This window comes from Carassius carassius, chromosome 43 (assembly GCF_963082965.1).
Source record: "Carassius carassius chromosome 43, fCarCar2.1, whole genome shotgun sequence".
NCBI classification, from domain to species: Eukaryota; Metazoa; Chordata; class Actinopteri; order Cypriniformes; family Cyprinidae; genus Carassius; species Carassius carassius.
Window position 1 is genome coordinate 21,686,641 of NC_081797.1, and position 25,428 is coordinate 21,712,068.

General features: G+C 35.4%; 2 protein-coding genes, 2 long non-coding RNA genes and 1 gene segment (V, D, J or C); 2 read left to right on the forward strand and 3 right to left on the reverse strand.

The window, feature by feature from the left end:
- Positions 1 to 1,617, forward strand: LOC132125432 (uncharacterized). Its single transcript, XR_009426913.1, has 3 exons — positions 1 to 205; positions 884 to 972; positions 1,515 to 1,617. It is a non-coding gene; the product is annotated as an uncharacterized LOC132125432 (long non-coding RNA).
- A 448-nt stretch (positions 1,618 to 2,065) lies between these two features.
- On the forward strand, positions 2,066 to 4,502 carry LOC132124760 (uncharacterized). The gene is made up of 6 exons (XM_059535913.1): positions 2,066 to 2,173; positions 2,264 to 2,375; positions 2,462 to 2,685; positions 2,770 to 2,941; positions 3,080 to 3,207; positions 4,185 to 4,502. Exons 1-6 carry the CDS (start codon positions 2,072 to 2,074, stop codon positions 4,500 to 4,502), a joined length of 1,056 nt encoding a protein of 351 aa, XP_059391896.1. The 5' UTR covers positions 2,066 to 2,071.
- Positions 4,503 to 9,702: 5,200 nt separating this feature from the next.
- LOC132125381 (uncharacterized) lies at positions 9,703 to 12,620 on the reverse strand. Of its 2 annotated transcripts, XM_059536767.1 has the most exons (7): positions 12,485 to 12,620; positions 12,274 to 12,391; positions 12,104 to 12,195; positions 11,871 to 11,985; positions 10,896 to 11,167; positions 10,554 to 10,730; positions 9,703 to 9,943 (listed from the first exon to the last, which is right to left on the reverse strand). In XM_059536767.1, exons 1-5 carry the CDS (start codon positions 12,614 to 12,616, stop codon positions 11,004 to 11,006), a joined length of 621 nt encoding a protein of 206 aa, XP_059392750.1. In that variant the 5' UTR covers positions 12,617 to 12,620; the 3' UTR covers positions 9,703 to 9,943; positions 10,554 to 10,730; positions 10,896 to 11,003. The 2 variants fall into 2 exon arrangements, 1 of the variants encoding a protein (XP_059392750.1); XR_009426898.1 differs by having other exon boundaries at positions 10,896 to 11,164; positions 12,274 to 12,609.
- A 4,427-nt stretch (positions 12,621 to 17,047) lies between these two features.
- LOC132124761 (immunoglobulin lambda constant 7-like) lies at positions 17,048 to 23,291 on the reverse strand. The segment is given in 2 exon segments: positions 17,048 to 17,461; positions 23,269 to 23,291. Coding segments are annotated over 2 exon segments (387 nt in total).
- A 798-nt stretch (positions 23,292 to 24,089) lies between these two features.
- On the reverse strand, positions 24,090 to 25,392 carry LOC132125467 (uncharacterized). Its single transcript, XR_009426920.1, has 2 exons — positions 25,269 to 25,392; positions 24,090 to 24,474 (listed from the first exon to the last, which is right to left on the reverse strand). It is a non-coding gene; the product is annotated as an uncharacterized LOC132125467 (long non-coding RNA).
- Positions 25,393 to 25,428: the final 36 nt, after the last annotated feature.

The following is a 25,428-nucleotide window of genomic DNA, read 5'->3' on the forward strand; positions in this document are numbered from 1 at the left end:
TTAATCCAGAAAGAGTATTTTCAACATTTTGGGGAGTAAAGTTGCTCTATCGGTGGAGTTAAAAGTGAGTGTAAAAATCTGCAGAAACGCAGTGACAATTTCAACTCTACAGCAGTGATGAATACCCGCCATTCTGCTGTGCTTATCATTCGTTTGGCACGCATTTCGGTGGAGGAAGATTGAGAAGGAGCAACTCTATTGCTAGGTGAGTATCCTGTGCTATCCACACCAAAACGCATTTTTTTTTACTTTACATAATTTTAAAAGTGTGCTGATATTAGTTGAGGTCATATTACAAGTTATAGCAATCCGTATCGGTAACGTAACTGTGTTTCTTTATGTGTTGCAATATTTTCACGAATGAAGTTTGTCAGAATGATTTATGCTTAAAATAACGTTAACTCGGTCACTATAACAACAAAAGATTTAATACAGTTAATAGCTATTCTTAGCTAACGTATTTTTTAGCTTCCCAGGCAACGTATCTAGGTTTATATATAGCGTTACTGGTAATGTTAGCATGCTTCTGATAGTTAATGTTAGTCTCATTAAACGATAACTTAGATCACTGATTGCGTGACGTGTTTGTTTAACATGGCTTAACAATTTTAAACTGGTTACGGTTTGAACTAAAATAGCTAATGAGCTAGCTAACTTTGGCCTTTGGCACAGTTATTTGGTAGCTAATGGGATACTAGCCTAATTTGCTGCAGAAAATATAGATTACGTTATATTCAACCAGCACAACTTTGTCTTCAGTCGCCATTTGTAACTGCAGTGTAACATCTAAGTAATGCATAGTGCATGAGAGAAATTAATAGGTAACTCTTTGTTGAACCAGCCCTAAATTATGATTTTGAATATATATTTTCTTTGTTAACAGGGGCAAAATGCTGTTGCGTGTTCAATTCGGGGAAGAGCAGAAATACGTGAAGGTGTCTGAGCTGACATTCGATGCTTTCTTGAAAGAAGGTGGGTAACTTACCTTAGTTTAAAGCTATAGCCTATATATCACGCAATGACAAAATAATACAGCTTTAACCAATTATGTCATAATATCTAGTTAGGTCATTAATCAATTGTGTTGTGCTTTATATTTTCATTTGCATATAATTGGCTGCAGATACTTGTCTTGCTTCATTTAGGGAATACATGAGGCAAACTTAAATATGAACTTGGTTACTTGTGAGAAGGGAATGCATGGTTTTTTATTATAATTTTTTTAAACAGTGTGTCTAAAATTCAACGTACCAGAAAGCAGGCAGCCAGACATTAAGGTGTATGACCAGTCAGACACAGAAGTTGACACAGAGGTTTTTGAAGAAATAGTGAAGGAGTCACCTGGAACTCTGAGAATCATGCTGGGCAATGGAGGACTTGGTATTCATTCAGACAATTCACAAATTAGTTTATTTAGTTTAAAGGCTGAAATGAGAACATTTATTGTCTTAAAATACCGATAACATTTTCTTGTAATATGTTTCTATATTTTGTACCAATTTCATAATGAACAGGTGCCTCTCAATCATCATCATGCTCGGGTACATCTGATGACACCGTCATCCTGAATTTCACAATGTGTGACCCTGTTGAAGAAGAAGCTGCTGCTGAAGGAAGCCAGCCTAAAAGGCCATGCCACATAAAGTATGAGGCAAAAGCGGTAAGTGGTGGAAATCGCTAAGTCAAAGTTGCTTATATTGTTAAGTCCAATCTGAATGTTGTTTCACCATGGGAAGTGTTCTTTAGATAACAATTTTTTCCATCATTATTACATATGGTTTTACAATAACGGAAAGCACATTTTATTCCATCTATAGTTGATTGAAAAAATCTTAACATCAAAGCCTGGTGGTGAACACATTATGCATGAGTATGGAAAAACCAAATCCCTGACCGATGCCACCAGGAGACAGATGATAAACATACTTGCTGCTGAGATGACAGAAACACATGGGTAAGCATTAAACATATAGCTGGGCTGTAAATAAACATTATTATTATTTTACAAATATTAATTATGTAAATTGTGTTGTGCAATGTAATTTGAGTGTAATGTTAACTTTGAATTCATATGCTAGGACACCCCCCCCCCAAAAGTGTCAGAGTGATGTATGCACAGGGGATAGTAGCTTTGTTTCCCTATCTAGAAGACCCATACTCACAACATGGATATGTAAGTTAATGGGTTATTGCTAAATTATGCACATATTCACTCTTTGAAATGTTAATAGTACTCCTTTATAATTTATTTATAATTACTTAGGAACATTACTACGATCCAGAGAGTGGTTCAGGATACCTTGCATGGAGATTGAAGACAATACAAAGAAAAACAGCAGAGGAAAGGGGTGCCTCAGTCAGCAAATCTCCTAAAGGTATGTTTACTGATCAGTGACGTGATTATATTGGTGACCTGTGAATTGTACAGAAATGAGTTTTTAACATTTTATTTTGTCTTAAGTTGGTGGGCCAGGTCGTGTTCGTCAGCCCTTCACCTTTGACAGAGAGCCATCTGATGAGGATGTGGAAGCAGCTATTGCCGTTTTGAGACACTCTGCTGATGAAAAGACTGTCCGTGAGAAGATGAAAATGACCTTCATATATCGGCAAGCAATGGTCAACGATGAAGCCAAATCATCAGATGTCTTCTCGGTCTTCCCACGATTTCTGGACACACCAGGACTGGTATGACATCTTAATTCACAACATCACCAAAATATCCAATGTAGCATTAGGTATCACTCATCACCTCTGTGTGTTACATTGCAGATAGAACAAGATTTCAGATTTCTGTTTGGTGAGGCCACGGCCAACAAATTCTTGGAGAAGTGGCCAACCACTTTTAAAGCAAAAGTAATAAAGGAGAGCCATGGACTTGTACCCACCACAGAACTCTTGGATTTGATGTGCAATGCTAAGTCAGCTGCTGAAGTTGAGAATGGTATGAATGGAACTGTTTTACTTGTTATTGTGGGTTATGTAGGTGTGTAGTGTACATTTTTGTAATGGTGCAAGTTTGTCATTTTGAATGCTATGCTATGGCATAATGTTAACCAGGTTTTTATTTACTTATTTGTAGGCTGGGACAGTGACATGTCGGCCATCTTGCTGCTGCTACATCTGCTGCCACCATCTGCACAAGGTAGAAAGAGGCCGGGAAAGCTTTCTGCGTATCAAGCTGTAGATCAGCTCATCAGATTTCAAAAGGTATGCCTAAAGGGTTAGTTCACTTATAATTTTTATTTATTTTTTTGCTAATAATTAACTAACCCCCATGTCATCCAAGAGGTCCATGTCTTTCTTTCTTCAGTCAAAAATAAATGAAAGTGAAGTGACATTCAGCCAAGTATGGTGACCCATACTCAGAATTTGTGCTCTGCATTTAACCCATCCAAAGTGCACACACACAGAGCATTGATAACACACACACACACTGTGAACACACACCCAGAGCAGTGGGGGGTTCAGTGCCTTGCTCAAGGGCACCTAAGTCGTGGTATTGAAGGTGGAGAGAGAACTGTACATGCACTCCCCCCACCCACAATTCCTGCCGACCTGAGACTCGAACTCACAACCTTTCGATTGCCAGTCTGACTCTCTAACCATTAGGCCACAACTTCCCCTTAAATGTATGACTTTGAGGAAAACATTCCAGGATTTCTCTCCATATAATGAACTTCAATGGTGACCAACGGTTTGAGGGTTCAAATGAGGGTTCAAAGTCTGTCTCAATGTTGCTTCAAATTCTCGATATGATCCCAGCAGAGAAATAAGGTTCTTATCTAAATAAAAATACCACAATTGAATGTGTTGTAGAATCTCAAGATGCGCCACGCAATACGTCATGATGTCAGAAAGGTCAAATTTTGGTTAAAAAGTATATTATTTTTAATTATAAGCCGATCGTTTCTCTATATAAGACCCTTATTTCTCTGCAGGGATTGTCGAGTCTTTGAAGCTACATTGAGACAGACTTTGAACCCTCATTTGAACCCTCAAACCGTCTTGGATGACACGGGGGTGAATAATTATCAGCAAAAACATTTTTCAAAGTGAATGAATTCTTTAACAGTTGTTTAAAATATATCTTCCATCACCTCAATCTTGTGGACAGTTTGTAGTGATCTGATCTATTGTCAGAAGTTAGTCACCAAAACAATTCTGTTGAATGTATTTTGTTGTAGGTTGGAACCAGTGTGCAGCAGCATCTAGACAACATCACCCAAAGCAGTCAGCCCTACCTTCTCGCCCAGGGATCCACACAGAGCACCATTCACTCCTACTTCATTGTGGTTGACAAGCATGCACTTCCATGCAAGGCAACAGGTTCAGTTGGAGCTTTTGACGAACTCTTTAAAGCCCATTACGTCTTTAGTACGTCATACAGTTCTTCCCTGAGCAGCTTTTTCACATTTGTGCAAACAACCATCTATAACATCGACATGGGGGAAACAAAGGAGACCCCTAGAGTTGCAGAATTGCGGGCAAGGATGGTGCGTTAGTTGAGATAGAGCTATGAAGTGTTTTCTTTGCAAAAGTGACCATGGAAGTCCAAACAACCTTGTTAAGCACTTTAAGGTAATTCATGGGCTATGTACAGGCAGGACTCTTTTTTTGAAGTGTGGACAAGAAGGATGCTCACGTTCTTTTGGTAGTTTTTCTGGTTTAAGAAAACATCTTAATAAGTGCCATGGAAGCAGTTTAGTTGATTCTGTAGAATATGATCTTTCATATCCTCAAAGTACCGTCAATACAAGTAATGTTTCTCATGTTGAAGAGTCGACTGAATATTTAGAGGCTGAGTCACAGTTATCTTCCCCATACATTGTAAATAGTTGTTCATCTGTAATTTCTGATCTAAAGGCAGCAGGTGTTGGTCAAAGTACACTGAATTCTGTAGTGATTTCCATGGAAGAGATTGTTCAAGATATCCATCAGCATGCTAAAGAGACCGTGATAAAGCATGTATTTAGTAATGAAAGAGAAACGGAAATGTGCAAAAAAGTTGAGGCGTGTTTTGAGGGGTTAGACAATCCTTTCACAATTCTAAATTCGGAATACAAGCGATCAAAATTTATGACTGACAAGTGGGAAATAGTAGAACCAGTTGAATGTGTGATTGGTTCAAGATTTGACACAAGACGAAATAAAAAGACTGGAACATATGATCAGGTAGTAGTTCAAGATAAATTCATGTATATTCCAATTTTATCTACACTGCAGTCAATATTTAAAAGTCAGTATGTTGCAGAAATGTTGCAAAGCTCAGCTACCAGCGACTCTAGACTGAGAGATATTTGTGATGGATCTTTTTTTAAAAGTCACCCCCTGTTCTCAACTGAGAAGCAGACAATACAGATCCAGATGTTCTATGATGACTTTGAGGTCGCCAACCCTCTGGGTCCTAAGCGAGGTATTCATAAATTGGGTGGAGTATATTTTACTTTAAGAAGCTTCTCTCCAAAATGGAATTCTTTCTTGGCTAACATACACCTGTGCGCCTTATTTCATACTCAAGATGTTAAACGGTATGGTTTTAATGAAATTTTTGCTCCCATTGTTCGAGACATTAAACTGTTAGAGAGTGATGGTATTGAGATTCCATTATTCAATGGTTGTGTTCGTGGCACTGTAGTACAGGTTACAGGTGATAATTTGGGTTTGCATAGTTTGTTTGGTCTGGTGGAGTCTTTCAGTGCAAGGTACTGTTGCAGGTTCTGTTTAGCAGAAAAGGAGGACTTTCAGACAGAATTCTCTGAAGATTCTTCCAAAGTAGTTTTGCGCACCAAAGATATACACACTGCTCACTGTCAAGAAATGGCTTGTAATCCATCCCTTCCATATGTTTTTGGTGTGAAAAGGTCATGCATATTAAATTCATTGGAGTATTTTCACACGACAGAGAATTTCTCAGTTGATGTGATGCATGATGTGTTAGAAGGGGTGGGCCAGTACGAATTGAAGTTATTATTTCTGTATTTGAAGGAAAAACATGTTACATCAGCAGAAATAAATTCAAGAATACAAAGTTTTGATTACGGTTTCATGGAGAGAAACAACAGGCCTGTAGCTGTTAATTTAGGTGAAGGATCTAATGATCTGGGACTGAATGCAGTTCAGTCCTGGTGCTTACTTCGGAATGTTCCTCTTATCTTTGGAGATTTAGTAACTTCTATTGACCAACACTGGGGCCTGCTTCTTTTACTGCTTCAAATAATAAACATTATATTCTCGCCCATGTTATCTCAAGGTTTATGTGTATATTTAAAACATTTAATTGTGGATCACCACACACTGTTTAAGAAGTTGTATCCTCAGAAAAAACTTTTACCAAAGCACCATTTTCTTATCCACTATCCCCGCTGCATCCAGAAAATTGGGCCTGTCCTGCATAGTTGGTGTATGAGGTATGAGGGCAAGCATAATTTTTTCAAAAAACAGCTTAAATCATTTAAAAATATTACTAAAACACTGGCAAAAAAGCATCAGAATTATATGGCATATAGTTGGCGAAGTTCAACAACTTTTAGTCAGTTAGACATTGGTCCAGGAAAAATGGTGTCTTTAAATATGGTAAAAGGAGGTTCTGAAATTGCTATGGCAATGCAAGTGCCCAGTAGCATTCAGGTTATGAAGGTTAATTGGGCTAAACATAATGGGTTTGTTTATCGCCCAAACTTGGTTATCTGTGGCAAAGTTGAATCTGAAGTGCCCGTGTTTTATCAGATTGAGTCAGTTCTGATAATGTGTGAAAAACTGTTGCTACTCACAGTGCCTTTAGGTACAGTTACTTTTCAAGAACATTTCCATGCATATGAGGTGATCAGAGCAAAGCAGGATTTTGTTTTTTTTTCATGTCGACAACCTGCATTACCCTAGGCCTTTTGACATACAAATGTCATATGGAGGGAATGACACAACTCTCCTTGTCGTGCCATATTGCTTTCTCTGGTAAACATTTTGTGATGTTATACATATTTCTGTCAGAGACAAGGCAATGGGTTTGCAATGTAAATTCAATGACATTGAAATGCTTTATTTTTTCACAATAAATTGTGAGTCCTGTGATCTACTGTTGTTGTGCTTTGTGTTTTTATTGGGATAGTAGTTGATATATATATATATAATTCATTAACACTGCATCTTATGATTTATATATATTTTTAAACACTGTAGAGAAATGAAAAGTAAATATTACACTTAGAAAGTGTCATTTTTAAAAAAGTAAAAATGTAGATAAATAACTCTATACTGTGTAATTATATTACTCTTAACAGTGTGATTAAACTACAGTGTTAAATAATTTTACACATTTCATTGTTATTTTTTACACAATATTGAGTAGAATTAATTCTAAAAATTTGACACTGACCAAAGAGTAAATTTTACATTGATTTTGAGTGGGACCAAATGTTATCTGAAACGGAGTCAAATTCAACTCTTTAGGAGTTAAATTAACACTTCTGTTTTTACTGTGTAGCTACGGCAACTGGACATGCGCACATCAATATTGCACCAATAATTTAATAGTTATTTAATTAATTTAATAACTGTATTTGCAGTATTGTAATGGTAAGTTTAGGGTTGGGGATAGGGGTTGGTGTTAATAAAACACAGTTTGATAAGTAACAAGTTTATTTCACCGTTATTTACCCTGAAACGTTGCATCACTTCCGGCCGTAGCTGTACTGTAATTACCATATATGGACAAGTATGACGTGACACAGCTCTAACAGGAAACGCTGTGATTGGAGTAACTTTAAGGCCAAAATAAAAAGCGATTAATGTTGCAAACTATGCTTTGATGTCTTTATTACGTAAGTCATACTGTCATTTATCAATGAGGTATTGCTATGTTAAAAGAAATTACCCTTTTACAGAGATCCTAAACCTAACCCTAGTGTAATTTCAATGAACCACAATTTACTGCGCCATTGTTTTCCGTTCCATTGATAGAATTACAGAGGCGTATGGGTAATGCAGTTTAAAAACATTTAGTAATTAAATTAAATAAATACAATCTTTAATGAGCAAAGGGGCATCTAAATATGTTCAGTGTATAAACCTCTATGACATATTTGAGAGTCAGAATGAAATTTGGTATTGTACTGTGAGCAATTACTTTTTAAAATGCCTTTATAACGCCTTTCCATGCATGTCAGAAATCTCTGTTCAACATCATTTAGTAAACATAGCATAAATAGTTGTCCTACCAATTTTCTCTTCGATATGCTTACCAGATTTTGAGTTACAGCCATTTGAAATGTGCATTTTTTGGCTCTTCCAGGGGGCGCTACCGGGTCCCTGGGGGAGGTAAGACAGTAAAAATTACACAGATATGCTCTCTTCATCATGAACAACAAACTGTTGATTCACATTTGTATCTGAATATTGTTTTCTTTTCCCCATTTTCTATATTTACATCATGCTTGTGTTATGTTTTGCTGATATTGTGAGACTCTGAATTCAGTAACACAATAAAAAGAATCAGGGTATAAAAGACAACAATAGTTCATTATTGTCTCAAATGCCATTAATATGACTAAAAATGTTTATGTAAAAGAAGCATGGTAAGTAATTACAAAGTTGTTTTATTTTATATTTTACGAAATCATGAAATTTAAAAAACTCATAAGATGATATAGTGCATTTTTTATTTCCAAAACAATTAACAAAATGTACTATACAATACACCATGTAAATCATTTTATTGTAGACTACAAAATAGAATAAAGATACTTTATGAAATAGTATAAAGACAAATTGGATTCAATAGAAATAAAAAAGGACTTCAAAATTGCTATCATCATGCTGTTTATCAGGTCACAGCTGATGAAGCTACACAAGTGGTGAAATGTTTTGAGCGCCACAGAATCAAATCAGTTGACTCCAATACTTTTACTAGATGACACATAATCAGATGTAATATTAAACTGGGAAATAATGATTCCTCCTTATCATAATGCTTTTCTTCCTCATAATTTGCTTCTTCTATGTCTCTAAAAAGGTTTCAGTTGTTATATTTGAAATACACTCTACACTTCCACAGCCACAAGCTGTGTTCTAATATTTCATTCCCCCCGCGAATCATATAAGCTTAGATTATTATTACTCATGCAAGATTATTATTCATTATTTTGTACACAACCTACACTAATGATTATTTTCATAACAAATTAATCTGCTATTTATTTCTGAACAAATGAAGAGTTTGGATTGTGAGCAAGTATGAAAATGAGAAATGCAGACACAATTACACAAATCCCCAAAAAGATGCATTGATAAAAGCTGTGAACAGTTCAAACCTCAAATAAAAAAAATACATGCTGGAACCATTAAATGTTTTTGCATGAAAATTATTTGGCAATTCATTTTCTGCCAATCAACTAATTGTACTGTTGAGAAGTTTCTTTAGCAACAAAATGTCATTTAAAAGCTCTCCATGTGCTGTCCAGTGCATTTTTTTCTCTCTCTGAATTGCAGTGGAGTATAAGTAAAGTTTGGATGAGAAGAAACAAATCTTACCTCAAATCTCTAAGTACCATACAATACTTCAATTAATGCACTTAATTTCCACCACAAACTGGTTCTAGAGGCATGCATGCACACATTCTATGTATGTGAAAGAAGAGGCAACACTTTTGGTAAAGGTGATGAAAAGCAGATTTTATTACATTCTTTATATCCAGCGTTAAGGTCATTGTCCAGAACGATGAAAGATGTCACAGTCTTGTGGATTACAGTCCGTCATCAGACATATCACAGTCACTGTCATACTCATCAGCTGAAGCACTGTACAAAAAGTTGATGTTGCCTTCTCCAGACAAAACTTGCAGGTAACAGTCTCTTGCTTGCACCTTCATTTCTCTGACTTTATGTTGCTTTCTCAGGATGATGCTCTGCAGACCTTTCAAACCCTCTTCACTTAAGCCACATGGTGAATCTTAAAAGAGGAACAAAATAACCTTAAGCATGCTTTAGAAACTTTATAAACATACATCATTGTTGTGTATATTTATTAGGGCTGCCCCAAAGAGTCAACGAATCGTTAGTCAGTCAGAATGACCATAGTTGGACAAATAAGTGTTTTTCCTGCAAACAACACAACCAAACAAATCCACAGGACGTGGTAATAATCAGACAGTCACGGAAAACTATTATGGATTAAACGGCTGGTCCTCATGTTCACTAGATAGCAAATGTCATGAAGGAAATTCAAAGTTTGAGCATTGCCAGGGCATCAAGGACAAGAAAGCATCATTCTCTACTTTCAGCTACCATTTGGAGTGGAGTGGAGAATTAGGCCAAGTGTAATGACTTATAGAGCTAAAAGCCACTTATCGTTCAATAATATTGTTTTTTTTTAATTACTAGGCTACTTACTTTAATGATTAGAGAGGACATGTCCTACATGTAGTTATGGGAATATGCACTTTAGTAGATTTTAGTTAACAGATCACTCTTACTAACTGTATAATAAAAATATTCCGATAGTTGGAAATCTATGGTCATAGCAACCCTAAATGTTTATGCCATTTTTTACAAATACATACTTCTCATTGTCTCACTGGCAAACATGTGGGACAGCTCTCTGAGGGTATCGGCACGAGTTGAAAGAGATTTCCAGTGGTGGTCCATCTCTGCCACAAGAATCTTCAGCTCCACCTCAAGTCTTCTTACTGACATGATGATGTCAAACGCTCTTCTTTTTGTCCTTAGATCGACAGAGTCTGGAATGCATTTATGAGAAAGACTTAATTCATATGTATCAAACATCAACTTTTAAAGAATCACAGAAAAAAAAGTCACAGAATGACATTTGAAGCATTGTGGGTAATGTGTCATAATGTATGTATCAGATTTGTCAGAAGCAGTCAACAGACTAGTGTACACACCACTGTGTGGTAGCTGCCATGGCCAAGCTGTCTCACCAGACAGAATGGTTTCCATGCAAAGACTTTCTGTGCTTGGAACCATTCTGTTGTATTTCTCTACAACAGATGTCAGGATGCCCTTCTCCTCCTGATCTTGCGGCGGATTCTGGCACGACCTTTGTTCCCATCGGTATCTTTGTAGAGCCGATGGGAACGTCTCTTGATACTCGCTACCAGGACCTCAATTCTGCTGGCCAAGCCATCAGTATCATTTGTGGTTGTTACTCTTGCTGCTGAGAAGAAATAGGTAGTTTGCAGTTTAAATTAAAATAAAAGTAACAATTACAATTATTTGTGCACTGTAAAACCAAACAGTGAAATTAATTAAATGAAATGAGTTTGTTTCACTCAAATAATAATGGAAGTTTTTTGTATTTAATAGAAAAAAAAAAAAAGTTTTGTGAACTCAAAATTTCATTGTAGTAAGCAGTTTAATTGCAGCAGATTTCTAATTCCCAGCATGCTTTGTGTCAGACAGTATAAATAAATGTTGAAATAAAGTGTTATTCTGTGTGTTTTTGCAGATTATCATAGGCTATTCTTTAATATTGTTTTAAGCTGGGATTTACAGGAGGTTCTGTTAAGTTAGTTTTGTAGGGTTACCACTGTGGTGAAGAGTAGAGCATGTGTTTTGGTTGAGGATGGGCTGCTAAACTTTTGAAACCACATGTACTGTATGTTGTTTGATTGTATACATATAATGACAGTCTCTTTGATAGTTATATTAGCATGTGTTATTTGCCATCAAACATTGAAACAAGATCTGAATGTGATGTTTATGTAAATGAGCTGTTTGTAATTAACACTATGACGAGTGGGGTAAGGCTGATAACTGTGGGAGCGATGGGATGTCTGTGATTCTGAACTTGAAAAATTTGTTTACTTAAATGTTTTAAGTATTCTGAACTTGAGGTTTAACAGTAATAATTTCCTCACCGTCTGCCCACTCCTTTACATCACTGACCCAGTCTTCCAGTTGGCTCTCTGTCACTGCCAATTGGGCTTTCAAGGACTCTAGGTTTTGTAACTGGCTTTGCAGAGCTTTTCTGGTCTACAATGACAAGCAATCACAGATCCAAGAAACAAGAACCAAATGTTCAATGCACAGCTTCATACACTGCAAACACACAATACTGACCATGTTAAACAAATTCTACAGTTGTCAATACCTTCTGAAATCGGCGAGTCAGTGAAACTGTCAAATTTCGGAACTTTTGCTGATTCCAGCGCATGGCCATGAGAGTCAGCATGTCTGTGTGTCCTGCAAACACAAAAGATATGATGCATAAAATATGTTATTATGTGATTATGTAACTAGAGCACTATGTGGTCATCTTACCTGCTTTTGACATATGTTTTGTCGTCACTGCAATCCTAGAGAGGAAGGCATTGCACTGTTCCACCTCCTCCCCTAGTGTTAGTCCAGCCCCATCCTGATACGCCCCACTCCATTTCACCTGAGTAAGAAACATAAATAAACAAAGAACCAGATGTTTGCAGATGTTTGGTTTAAGATAATGTGGTTCTGTCACATAGCAACATTTTCTTACCTCACATTTAAAATCATGGGCTTTGGCATGAAATACAGAAAGGAATGGCTTCATGGTAAGGAGGTGCTGGAGCTCTGGCCAGCTTTTTGTAAATCTTTGCAGGTAGGGCCAATATTTGCAGGTCACATCCATACAAAAAAAAGTGACTTGCCTACTGGCCAACTTTTCTTGAAGGTACAGGGGATAGGCAGAGATTTCACCCCTGTACATAAAGCACAGAGAAGCACTCCGTGCCGACAAACCGCAAGCTCCAATCCCTCTTCGTCTACCTTGCTGGCAGATCTTTGGGAGGTCTCCCTGGCTGCTGTCCACTCCCCTCCACAAACACCTCTCCCACTGACCTACAATATGGATAATGGTCAATGAAAACAAGACTCTTCTAAACAAACTCTTCAGTAAGAGTCATCTTTGGCTATAAAGATGCCTTCAAAGATGGCCTGTTCCTCAGATCTAAAAAACCAACAACAACAAAGGTACAAAACCGTTTATGATAACTTATTAGAGTTGTCATAAGTACCAACTTCAGTACCAGTCTGAAATTTAAAAAATGTAATGCTTTGATCGCTGTTGAGTGGATTCGTAAACACCTCTGATTGGTCATTGTGTTCACACACTCATTGGATATGTCTGAGAATGGCTTTAAATGATCAGCGCTAAAAGCGTCAGTCACATTTTTATAATTTTTTATAATTTTTATGTCAGTATTTTCGACAACTCTATAACTTATAATGTAAGATTACTTAGTGCATAATAAAGAGCCATGTTATCTTATTAATATGTAAGAACACTGTGACACACAGTTTGAAGTACCTAGCAGCATTCTTAAAACGGTAATGCTTGCGGTTTCCATCTACGGAAACGGCGAGCATATTTGGGGAGCATGCAGGGCAGATGAAGGGCTCTTCCTTGCATATACTGTCCACCTCAAATCGCACAGCCTCCCACTCAAAAAAACTTTTCTGAAAACTGTCTGCAGAGATCTTGCCAGTCTATTAAAAAATAAAGAAACCAAAAGCTTATAAATGTACAACAAATACATTAGCATCAAACAGGTTTTCAGCCCACAATTCAAATACATTAACAATACTGCAGGATTTATACATTCAATACTCACACGACCAAAGCGAACAGTTCGCTGATCCAGCATTCTTAAAAATGCTTGACAGGACAGTCCTGGTGCCACCATCTTCATTTCCTCGAATGAGAAAAATATATCGGTAGTATAAATTGTGGCAAACTGAAGAGTTGCCGGCCAGTAGTCACTGCTGTTAAGGTCGGCCACTGCAGCAGTCCAAGTGGCTTGGCATGCCTCACAAAATAACTCCATGGGCATGCTTAGATCATATCGTCCTGGAAAAATCAAAAACACATCCACTGTAATGCAATCCTTTGCTGGGTCAGTCAGGGTTTGGGTTCTTAATACAATTTATACATTACTTTGTATACTTCATAAGATGCTTCTCAAACAGGACAAAACTTTCTTTTGCTGCAGCCGTGTTTACCAGACGGGGTCTCTCTGCCCTCCACCTCTCTGAAAAGAAACTCTGACGAATGCTCCAGTTCGAGGATGCCAGAAGAGCATTTCTTGGGGTTCCAAGAGGTGATGCCTCATCACCTGAGGAATCGCTCAGTGAGTGCTGGAGATCTTGTAGAAAACACTCTGTTAAAATAGTATGGAGTCTTCAGAAACAATAGCAAATTTTAAAATACAAACATTTATTTACATTCTAACCCACTGTCAGATATAAATGGAAACAATGAAAATGGTGTACAATGAAGTACACACCAACAGTCTCTGGAGCAAAGACCGCTGAATAGTGTTGCAGTTGAGCGTTGTTTTGGTAAACTCACATCTGGATGCTGTTCTACCTGCAGTAGAGCGTTGTTAAACTCACCGCTGAATGCTGTTAAACAACACGACGAACGCTCCCCCTATTTCTCAGAGTGCGCTTTGAGATCAGACTGCGAGGGATTTCCTAACATTAAAACCTAGTTGTGTGGCCAGATAAAGATGATATGGGGGACATAGATCGGCATAGATCATTTATTGTAGCCTATTCCTATCTATTCGTATTTATTGTAGTCTCGATCCATCCACAGCAAACTTTTTTTTTTTTCCATCCACAGCAAACAAAGGGCTGCGTGTGCTTACCCAAAACGTCAAATTTCGGCGCCTCAGGCTCGGGTTCAGGGTTCCATAGAAGTCTATCGGACTGCCCTGCTCGTTGAAAAATGACGCCAAAGGGATACCCAGTGCGTTAAAATGTGACGCCAAGGGGTCCTGACCAAGCGACCATATGTGACGTGTTGAGAGTGAGAACGTGTTGGTTTTTCACAGCTCCAGACTTAATTGTTCATTAATGACATCATCAGCGACTAGCCGATTTCGACTCGACTTTCATCACATAAAAGTCGACTTTAAAAAATCAGTAGTCATTCAACCCCTAGTAAACACGGCTATTAATGTGAACACCATCTATATGAATAGAGTGCAATTTATTGACTTTATGGCACATTTATATGATTACCATCATTATAACTATTCATCAGTACGTGATAATTTACTATATGAACAGAAATCGTTGTAAATGCTGCATTTCTAGCAATCTCAGGATGTTCTGTAATTGGCATACAAAGTTAAATCTTTTTTATTTTTCTTATTTATTTTTCTTACTTCAATTATTCTTATTGTATCTTTCTAGTGTTTAATTAAATCACTTATATGATGTCTAAGTTTCTGTCTATTGTTTTATAGTTGAAAAACTATGCAGTGGTATGTTAAATGACTAAAATAGTTGGTAGAACCCTTCAATACAGTTGGTAAATTTTTTTAATATATATTTGGGGGGTTGGGGGGACTAGACATAGTCTTAGAAAGATGGTTGCAGGAATCAATTTTTTCATAGTATATTCTTCAGATTTGAAATAGAAACTCATGAGACATTTGACTTTCAGCCCATTACTTTTCTAGATTGCTCCAGGACTGATTTCATTTATTTTTATATAGAATTTAGAAAGAATTTAGTGTGGTAAAAAAATGCAAGGCACTTCAGTATCTATAACATTAAATATTTTTGATAAACTCTGGTTAATAAAAAAGTACAGCCCAAAGAGTCTTCTTTCCAAAGACACCAAAATGATGTGTGTAACACACTAAAGTAAGAACTGTTACAATTACAAGATAGGTAGAGCACTTGCAGCTGTGAGTCCTATAATGTGGGGTCTGGTTAACTGGTTAAAGGTGGCTCCCTCCTTTTCATTGCCTCTACAAAAAGAGTAATTGTGAAAAAAATGATATTTTGTTCACAAACAGCAACATTTCACTGTACTGTAACTGTCTCTAAAATATACAATATAATGTTGAGGCAAACAACACTATGTGACCTGTAAAATAAAAGCCTAGGTAAAGTTGCACTCAACTAAGGTGCCAAAAAATGCAATGTTCTTTCACTTTTAAGCAAGCGCTCTAGTTTTAATTGATGCTATATTGTAATTCAATGCGTCGAAGAACCGTAGAAACACTATGAATGATAGCTGCTGATAGACTGAAAAAATCCACTCGTGACAAACTCTTCTGTTTCTCTGTTTGTTCAGTCATTTGCAGGCTTTTTTTTTTTTAATAATGCATTTCGATGCTCATATTTAATAATGCAACATTAATAGTATGGCAGAACTGAAATGTTCTACAAATGGATAAAAAGAGGTCTGTATATATATATATATATATATATACACACACACAAGAATATTTATGCTGATGCATTTCTAATGAGCTGAAATGCTATTGAAATGTTATTGAATCACATTAGAATAATGTATCATAACATTAGAATAATAGAATATTTTAAATGTAATTAAATACAATTAAATTGCTGTAAAACAAAAACTGTGGTTCCAATTTTACCCAATTTAATATATTAAAATATATTGCAAATAGCTAAATATCTTGATATTTGCTTAAAATACTTACCGTTTCAAAATAATACATTTAAAATGCAATAATTGTGATATTATTAAATTTAATAGATAAAAAATAAATAATAGGAATGTGCAATAAAATAAAAAAATAAACCTATTCAATTTTTTTAAACTTGTATTTTTCACCTGGGCTGTTTGACTACAGCAGAAGTGAAACTGGTGTGTTTCAGTCCAGATCATGTAACCAATCAAACAGTGACTCTGGGAGTGTGAGCTGAAAATCTCATTTGCATTGTCAGGGTGGAGTGATTGTGATCCTCTCAGAATAGAGCAGCTCTGTCTCCAGAGACCATGTTCAAACCCCAAGAGCTTTATTTGACTAGATTTACTGCTACTGATCGAGCTTCTGAAAAACACCTGCACAAACACTACATGCATCTTCATCTGTTAGTTGAATGATGTTGTCAGACACAAATGGAGTTTGTTGAGAAGCTTTATTGAATGTTGCAGCAAACACAGCAGATTGAAAGATCAGCCAGTGCTTTGACACTAGAGCTCTCTTTCAGTTTTGAGTTGTAAATGACTACAGCTGCAGCACTAGACTCATGTGAATCCTGCCTGACACAGGACACTCAGATACGTTCATCTTCAGGAGAGAGCAGCGCTCACTGGAGAAACATCAGCACTGCGAGCGACTAACAGCGACTCTTGTGGAACGAGGCCTCATGAGGAGCTCCATCATGTGTTACTCTGCAGACGTACTGCTCTCCCGCTTCCCAGCGTGCTTTGCTGAGGGTCAGGACACTACTGCGGCTGTAGCGGCCGTCCTGCTCGCTCTCTGCGCTGGTCACAACCCCCTCGGTGACCTCTGAGCCGTCCAGTGTCCAGCTCACCAGCGCCCCCTGTGGAGAGTAAGAGCTGAGCAGGCAGAGCAGTGCGGCTGAGTCTCCAGAGATCTGCAGAGAAGAGGGCGGCAGCAGAGACACTGAGGGCTTCACTGTGGGACCAGCTGCAGGAGACAAACACAACACATTCACAAACACAGAGAAAACACAAACACTACATACATTTCAATGAAACCTAAAAAATGAAACAAAATATATTAAGATATTTACTGCTTTAATCCCAGTAGATTTATATCCCTAAATGATGTCTTTGTATCGTAGTACAGTGAGAAATTCAACTCAAAACACAATTTCAAACGGATATTGTGTGACTACAAATGATACTGGAATTAGAAATTAAGCAACTGAGTTATTTTATATATATTTATATATATATATATATATATATATATATATATATATATACAGTACAGACCAAAAGTTTGGAAAATTACTATTTTTAATGTTTTTAAAAGAAGTTTCTTCTGTTCATCAAGCCTGCATTTATTTGATTAAAAATACAGAAAAAAATGTAATATTGTGATATATTATTACAATTTATAATAATTGTTTTTAAATTTATTATACTTTAAATTGTCATTTATTTCTGTGATGCAAAAATGAATTTTTACAATATACACAACAATATACACTACTGGTCAGTAATTTGGGAGCAGTAATTTTTTTTCTGTCTTTTTTTTAATAAAATCAATACTTTTATTCAGCAAGGTTGTGTTAAATTGATAAAAAGTGATAGTAAAGAAAATATATTATTAGAATTTTTTTATAAATGCAGTTCTTTTTAACCTTTTATTGATCAAATATATTAGACAGCAGAACTGTTTCCAACACTCATAATAAATCAGAATATTAGAATGATTTCTAAATGATCATGTGATAGACTGGATGTTACATGTGACACTGAAGGCTGGAGGAATGATGCTGAAAACTCAGCTTCGCATCACAGGAATAAATTATTTTTTTTTAAGTTTATTCAAATAGAAAACTATTATTTTAAGTTGTAATAATATTTCACAATATTAAAAATTTTTTCTGTATTTTTTTTTTTTTTCAAATAAATGCAGGCTTGATGAGCAGAAGAATCTTCTTTCAAAAACATTAAAAAAGTAATGTTTCCAAACTTTTGGTCTGTACTGTATATATATATATATATATATATATATATATATATATATATAATGAGCTTTTCTTAAATCCACTGAATTATGAGCACGACATGAGCAAAGGAGATTCAAAATCATCGACTGATCTATAGAAAGTAGCTCCATTTATATTTTAAAATATTTTTATTTTCATTTTAAATCTCTTTTTTCCCCATGTATAATATATGTGATAAATAATACAATCAAGAGTGAGCCACATTATGAAAAATTAAATAATTCAGTTGAAATCATCTGAATATCTAAACGGCACAATATTTTAGTTTAAATATTTACTGAAAAACTATATTTATAAAATGTGTAACACTCTGCAGTAAGGTTCATAAGTTAACGTTAATTAATGCGTTAATTCATTTTAACTAACAATGAACAATTCATTTGTTACAGTATTTATTAATCTTAATTAACAAAGATTAATAAAGGTTCAACTGTTCATTGTTAGTTTATGTCAACTCGGGTCCATTAATTAATATTAGCAGATAAAACTTTGGATTTTAATACTGTATTAGTAAACAATTAATATGGGATAGACTGAGATTAATAAATGCTTTACAATATTTTTTAATTGTTACTTCACAGAAACTAATGTATTTAACTAATATTAACAAAATAAATATATAAAATTATTTATAAAAATAAATAAAATTAAATAAATACAATTCTGGTTCGAAAAAAAAAAATGCTAATAATAATAATAATACTTGTACACAATCTAAATTGTTTGTTTGCACTGGAGAATTTAAACAGACTTACCGAGCACCAGTTTAGTTCCTCCACCGAAAGTCCTCCACAGTGATACAATCTAATGAAACACTCGTACAAAAACCTCTATTCCACTCGAGTGAACACACACTCCAGCAGAGAGAGAAACACTTCAACACAAGAGAGTAGAAACAAATCTCTATTTTTCAAATGTAAAACTCCTTCATACAAAATATTTTTTTTTATGTAAAAACGTATTTCTGTCTCACATAGCAACATGACATTGACTCACCACTGAATCAATATTGATTTCTGACATTAATCTATATTAGTTGTGCAATCTTGTAGTAAGTTTATTCAGTTAAAATCAATTTATTATCATGCCAGTGTGTAATTCATCTTGTTTATAATGTTTCATAAAGTGTTTTATTCTTCTTATTCTCACCCTTCACTTGCAAAAACTCACTCTCAACAGAAATGGTGTAAAGTACAGTAATGAGATGAAGAATTAAATCAGAGGTTCAGATATAGCTGCTTTATTCTACATAATGGTGGTCCTACCTCATGAATATCATATGATATAATATAAATGAATATAATAAATGAATCATGGGTGATAAATATTTCTGAAGAGGGTGATTCTATTAAGGGTTTTGTGTCACATTGCATTCAGTGTAAAGTTATTATTTTAATATGCTATACTTTATTTAAAGGTGATGTTGCAGTGTAATTACATAAATACTGAGTAATATTAATTTCTATGAATGTAGGGTTATGGTTAGGGTTTTGGATTATGCATAATTTACCGTTGTTGTTAGAGTAAGTACATGTAACATCTGTAACAAAATCTCCTTAAAATCAAGCTGTTGTGAATCCTGCCCACTTCTTTGCATCGTCAGCACATGCTTCAGTGCTCTGAGAGTGTTTATAGAGCTGTGAGTTTAACACTTCATGACTGAGAGCAGAACAGAACACAATCTTCATCATCACACAAGACACAACAACAACAATGAACAACATCATCATCCTCATCTGGACCACTGCAGCTTTTATTCAAGGTGAAATATTAAGTTTGATATATAAGCTTGAATAATAAGCTATTGTTGTTGTTGTTATTTTACCATTTTAATATACCAATATTCTGCTATAAAGGTGATTTACTGACAATCTAACTTTATTTTCTCTTCTTCAGCCTCCAGAGGAATCACTTTGACTCAACCTAAAGTTAAAACTGTCCAGCTCGGTCAAACAGCTACAATAGAGTGTAACATAGATGTAGGAATATATGGCAGCTACTTAGCCTGGTATCAGCAGAAACCTGGAGAAGCTCCTAAACTCCTCATTTATAGCATAAACACCCTTCAGTCAGGAACTCCATCTAGATTCAGTGGCAGTGGAACAGCAAGTACTGGAAAAGATTTCACTCTGACCATCAGAGGAGTCCAGACTGAAGATACAGGAGATTATTACTGTCAGAGTGAACACTCTATCAGTAGTAGCTGGGTGTTCACACAGTGATAAAGAGTCGTACAAAAACCTCCGTCAGTCAGAGTCACAGTGACTGCACTGATACAGCTGAGAGACACTGCAGCTGCTGATGGAGGTTATTTCTTATAACAGTCTCATTTACTCAAAAAAGTCTTGTACTGATTTATGAATCTTTCTGGTTCTTTAATGTGTGTTTCACTCATTACTTCAACATGGATGTATTTAATTCATCATTTAAAATGTTCCACCATTAAACAATCCAATGTAATCTGACGATACTTACAGTATTCAGGGAAACAGTTCTCATGTCCTTTCAATCCAGAATTACACTAAATAAGTTAATCATAGCAACTCCTTTTGCGTGTCATAGAACATTAAACTTTCATTCCTATTATCTTTTTCTTCTTCTTCCAAAGTGAAAATCTCAAATGATGTTTTGTGTTAAGAATCATTCTGTGAGTCAGTAGTGAAAATTATGTTTTTGGATTTCCCACAATCAAATTATATTTTCACACTTTTTTGAAGTGAAGTCTGAATATATGGAATGAAAGTCTGAATATAGATAGATAGATAGATAGATAGATAGATAGATAGATAGATAGATAGATAGATAGATAGAATGAAAGTCTGAATATATAGAATGAAAGTCTAAATGTATGTGAAAGTGTGAATATGTGAAAAGAAAGTGTACATTTGACAATTCTCACTGAATAATGTGTAGCTTGTTTTGGCCTTTTGAATTGTGATTCATTTAAAAATGTCATTCACTAAAATTTTCCAATACGTTGGTGAGCTACAAGACTTTTTTGCAACAGTTGGTCATACTACATCACATCTACATCACGTCATCTCGAGGATCATATTTCCATTCTTGCAACATTCTTAGCGGTTATGGGCAGTCATGTTCAACAAAATGTTGCTGAAAGAACATTATGCATCATTCTCGAAGGAATTTATGAATCTCTTAGGGAAATGTTGGCTGAAATAGTCCTCCAGGTAGAAGCTGATACACAAGTGCATGGTAGAAATGCACATTCTGCATCACAGAGAGGAAGGCTGAGGTGAGTGATGATAATTTATTGTACTTTAACCTCTTTGCAAGTTGCAAACCAAATAATTAATACAAGTTATGCATTAACACTTTGTGAATTAACACATTTTTGTTATTTAGTTTTTTTCTTGTTTGAGGTACAACATATCAGCTGCTCTGTTGATTCACATGCGGGACTTAGGATTTAGCTGGATGGCCATATCACGAATGTTGTCTGTAAATATTCGAACACTGTACAACCACAGCAGACAACTTGGTTTAGTGGACTATGGGAGTTTCACAAACATTTCAAATGATGATCTAGATTGTCATATTACTGAGGTTATTCAACAAACCCCTGGATCGGGAGAGACCTACATCACTGGTAGTTTGAGAGGAAGAGGGATAAGAGTTCTGCGATGGCGAGTGCGAGAGCGTTTAAGAATCATAGATCCAGTGGGAAGAGCCTTAAGAGGACGAACGGAGGGTCTACAATGTGTCTGTCCCAAATCAATTGTGGGATGTGTTTTGTAAATGTGTTATTACTCTCTAGCTGGTTAATGAAGAAAGATTGCTGTTGTTGTAAAATTTTAATGAAAAAGTGAGATAATGCAACATAAAAAAGTATAAGCATGAAAAAAACATGATATTTAGATTAATTAATTAATTATTTTTTATATTTTTATTATTAATTTATATTTTTAACAAGTTTTTTGGCAAGAAAAAGACAACAAAGCCAAAAAGTTTAACTTTGATGTGGTTTATAAGAATAATGATAATAATAACTATAATAATAACTAGGAATTCCAGAAGCCTTAGTCTGGATCCAACCCTTAAATGAAGAACCAAATACCCGAGAAGAGAAGATGCCAACCATCAGAAAACATACAGAATTACCTAAATTTTCCATATGTTAAATATATTCAGTTTCTACAATATATAAATGTATTGTAGAAACTTGATTTGCTGTTCTTCAAGAGGTATGACAGAATACATTAGTTATTTATTAGCTGTTACTTCAATAATTACTTATTAGTTATACAGTAATAAACAGTATTTTAGTGTTACTATTATGGTTGTTGCTGTTGTAAAATCATCATGAAAATTTGAGATAACGATACATAAAAAAAGTATAAAAATATAAACAGGAAGGGGGAAAAAACAGTATTGAGAATTTTTTTATTTATTTATTTTTCACAAAAGCTTTTTGGCAAGAAAAAGCCAAAAAAGTTACACTTTGATGTACATCCAATGTGTTTAATAATAATAAAAATGATTCTTATTTCAGGCATATAGACACAAACCACAAGTTAAATCCATGGGGATTTGTGATTCACGGTGGAGTTGATGGCTATAGCCGCTGTATTACCTACCTGAGATGTTGCACAGACAACAGATCATCAACTGCCTTGCAACTTTTCCAAAATAATGTGGATCTGTTTGGACTCCCACATCATGTCAGGGGCGATGCAGGTAGCAACAAAAGATTGTGGGCAGAACTTAACAGGGTGGTGTCAGCCTATTTTAAAGATCTTTTTCTTTTCATGGAAAATGTTTGCATTTTAGATAGCAACAACCCACTTGACATTACGGCTCTTCATCATGTTTACCTTCAAAGAATAAACAGATCTGTTGATGAGCTTGTAAGCCAGTGGAACCACCATAGTTTAAGGACAATGGAAAGCAACTCCCCAACTTTGGACAGCTGGAATGCTCCAACTTCCTGAAAATCAAGGACCACTCAATATTGTGCATGTGCAAAGACCTTATGATCATCGCCGGTGTCATCCTGAGTTAATCACAGTAAATCCCTTGACTGACGACGGAAATCATGGAATAGAACTTTTTTTTTCACAGCATGTAACTTGCTTAAAATAAATACTTAGTCTGCTAAGTAATTTTGGTAATGTTTATCATATTTAAGTTATTGTGGTGACAGAAAAAGGCATTAGCATGTAAAATTATGATTTAAACACAAAATACACTTTTCTTTCACGATGAACCATTGAACATTATCACCATATAAATAGTGTATATTATATGATGTATCATTGTAAACGCTGTAACTTAACCCTGTTGTTCAAGGTGAAACCTGTATTTTAAGTTATTAAATACATTCATTTTATGTAGTTTTGTGTAGTCTAATTTTGTAACTACAGTATATTATATAAAATGAGAATAAATGTTACACTTATAGTCTTGGATGCACAAGTCCCACCAATGTAGACACTAAAAATATATAAGCCAGGGCACAAAAAGTAGGAACAGAAAAACATTTATTTAAAAGAAAGCCATACACAGCCTATAAAGAAATAACAATTCTGTCATAACAATGAAACCGGGGAACATGGTTGTTCAGGTTAGAAGACTGGAGCATATAGCTTGAAATACATCTTAAAATGTAATGAAGAACTTTGATTTCTTTTATTGTTTTTTCATGTGTTGTACAGTAAATACATAATGTTGGTATCAATGAATAACAAAGTGAAATAACATCAGTAGCATAAACAATCTAACATAACTCAAGCTCTACATGCCTCGAAAATATTACCTCTCACGCTCTTCCAAATCCTGGTGAATTGTGTTTTGCAAAATCCATGTCAGATCTGAAAGCAGTGTACACTGCATGAACTGGTATGCGTAGAATATTTTCAAAAGTATTGGCCACTGGAAATCGGGAACAGGTAATGAACTCAAGTCTTGGCTTTGGAGAGAAACCCAGTGCTGGAATGTTGTCACATCCAGTGAAGAAAACAAGAACATCCTCCAGAGAGACATTGTTTTCAACTGTAAAACAAAAAAAGAGAGTACCACAATTAAATGATGACTATGTTAAATGATACCACTGGAGTAATGCAAAATTGTTATAAGAGTAGTTATATTCGAAAAGGTTGCTCATAATGTCACATGCAACACTAACAACAGTCTGGTGAGTATAAAGAGCCATTTAGCAGAATAAAAGATAGGAGTTGGTGTAGCAAATAATCTTTCTCCAAGCCTCCTGTATAAGACAAGGTTAAAAAAGAAATGATTAAATTGAGTCAGAGTGGAAGAACTTGACTGGTCTGCATAAAGCTAACTCCAAATCCCAGCTAAACATCTCTGGTGTGACTTTAAATGTGGACCTTGAGCCAAAAACTCATCACCAAACACCAATGACATGTACATTAAATATATGGACAAACGTATTGGGACACCCCCTTCTGTAGAACAGAAAAAGGCACTTACAAAACTGTGGCAACAAATATGGAAACATAATTCATGTATTTAAAAGTTGATTGCCATCTCTGTTGCAACAGTTTTGGAAGTGTCTGAATGAATGTACCCATTTATACAAGTCACTGGTGTTTGGTGATGAGTTTTTGGCTCAGGGTCTGCATTTAAAGTCACACCAGAGGTGTTCAGCTAGGAGGATGACCTAATACTTTTGGCAAAATTAGCTTTAAATGTTATATTAACATTTATTAACAATATTTATCAATTTATAATACATAAGCACCAATTCAAACATTGCAATATAAATATATATTTTAATATAAATAATGTCTTGCATCGAAAACTGTGTGAAATACTAAACTTACTTTCAGCATCCTGAAGATAGTCTTGCCAGAAAGCCAGGGTCCGGCACTCTGCTTGAAATGCATTGCTCCCTCTTTCGGAATGATTCGGATGAGATTCTTCACATCATTTGCAGTTAAGGCCTTTTCATCCTTCACAAAAAGGCACTTTGACTGCACTGGA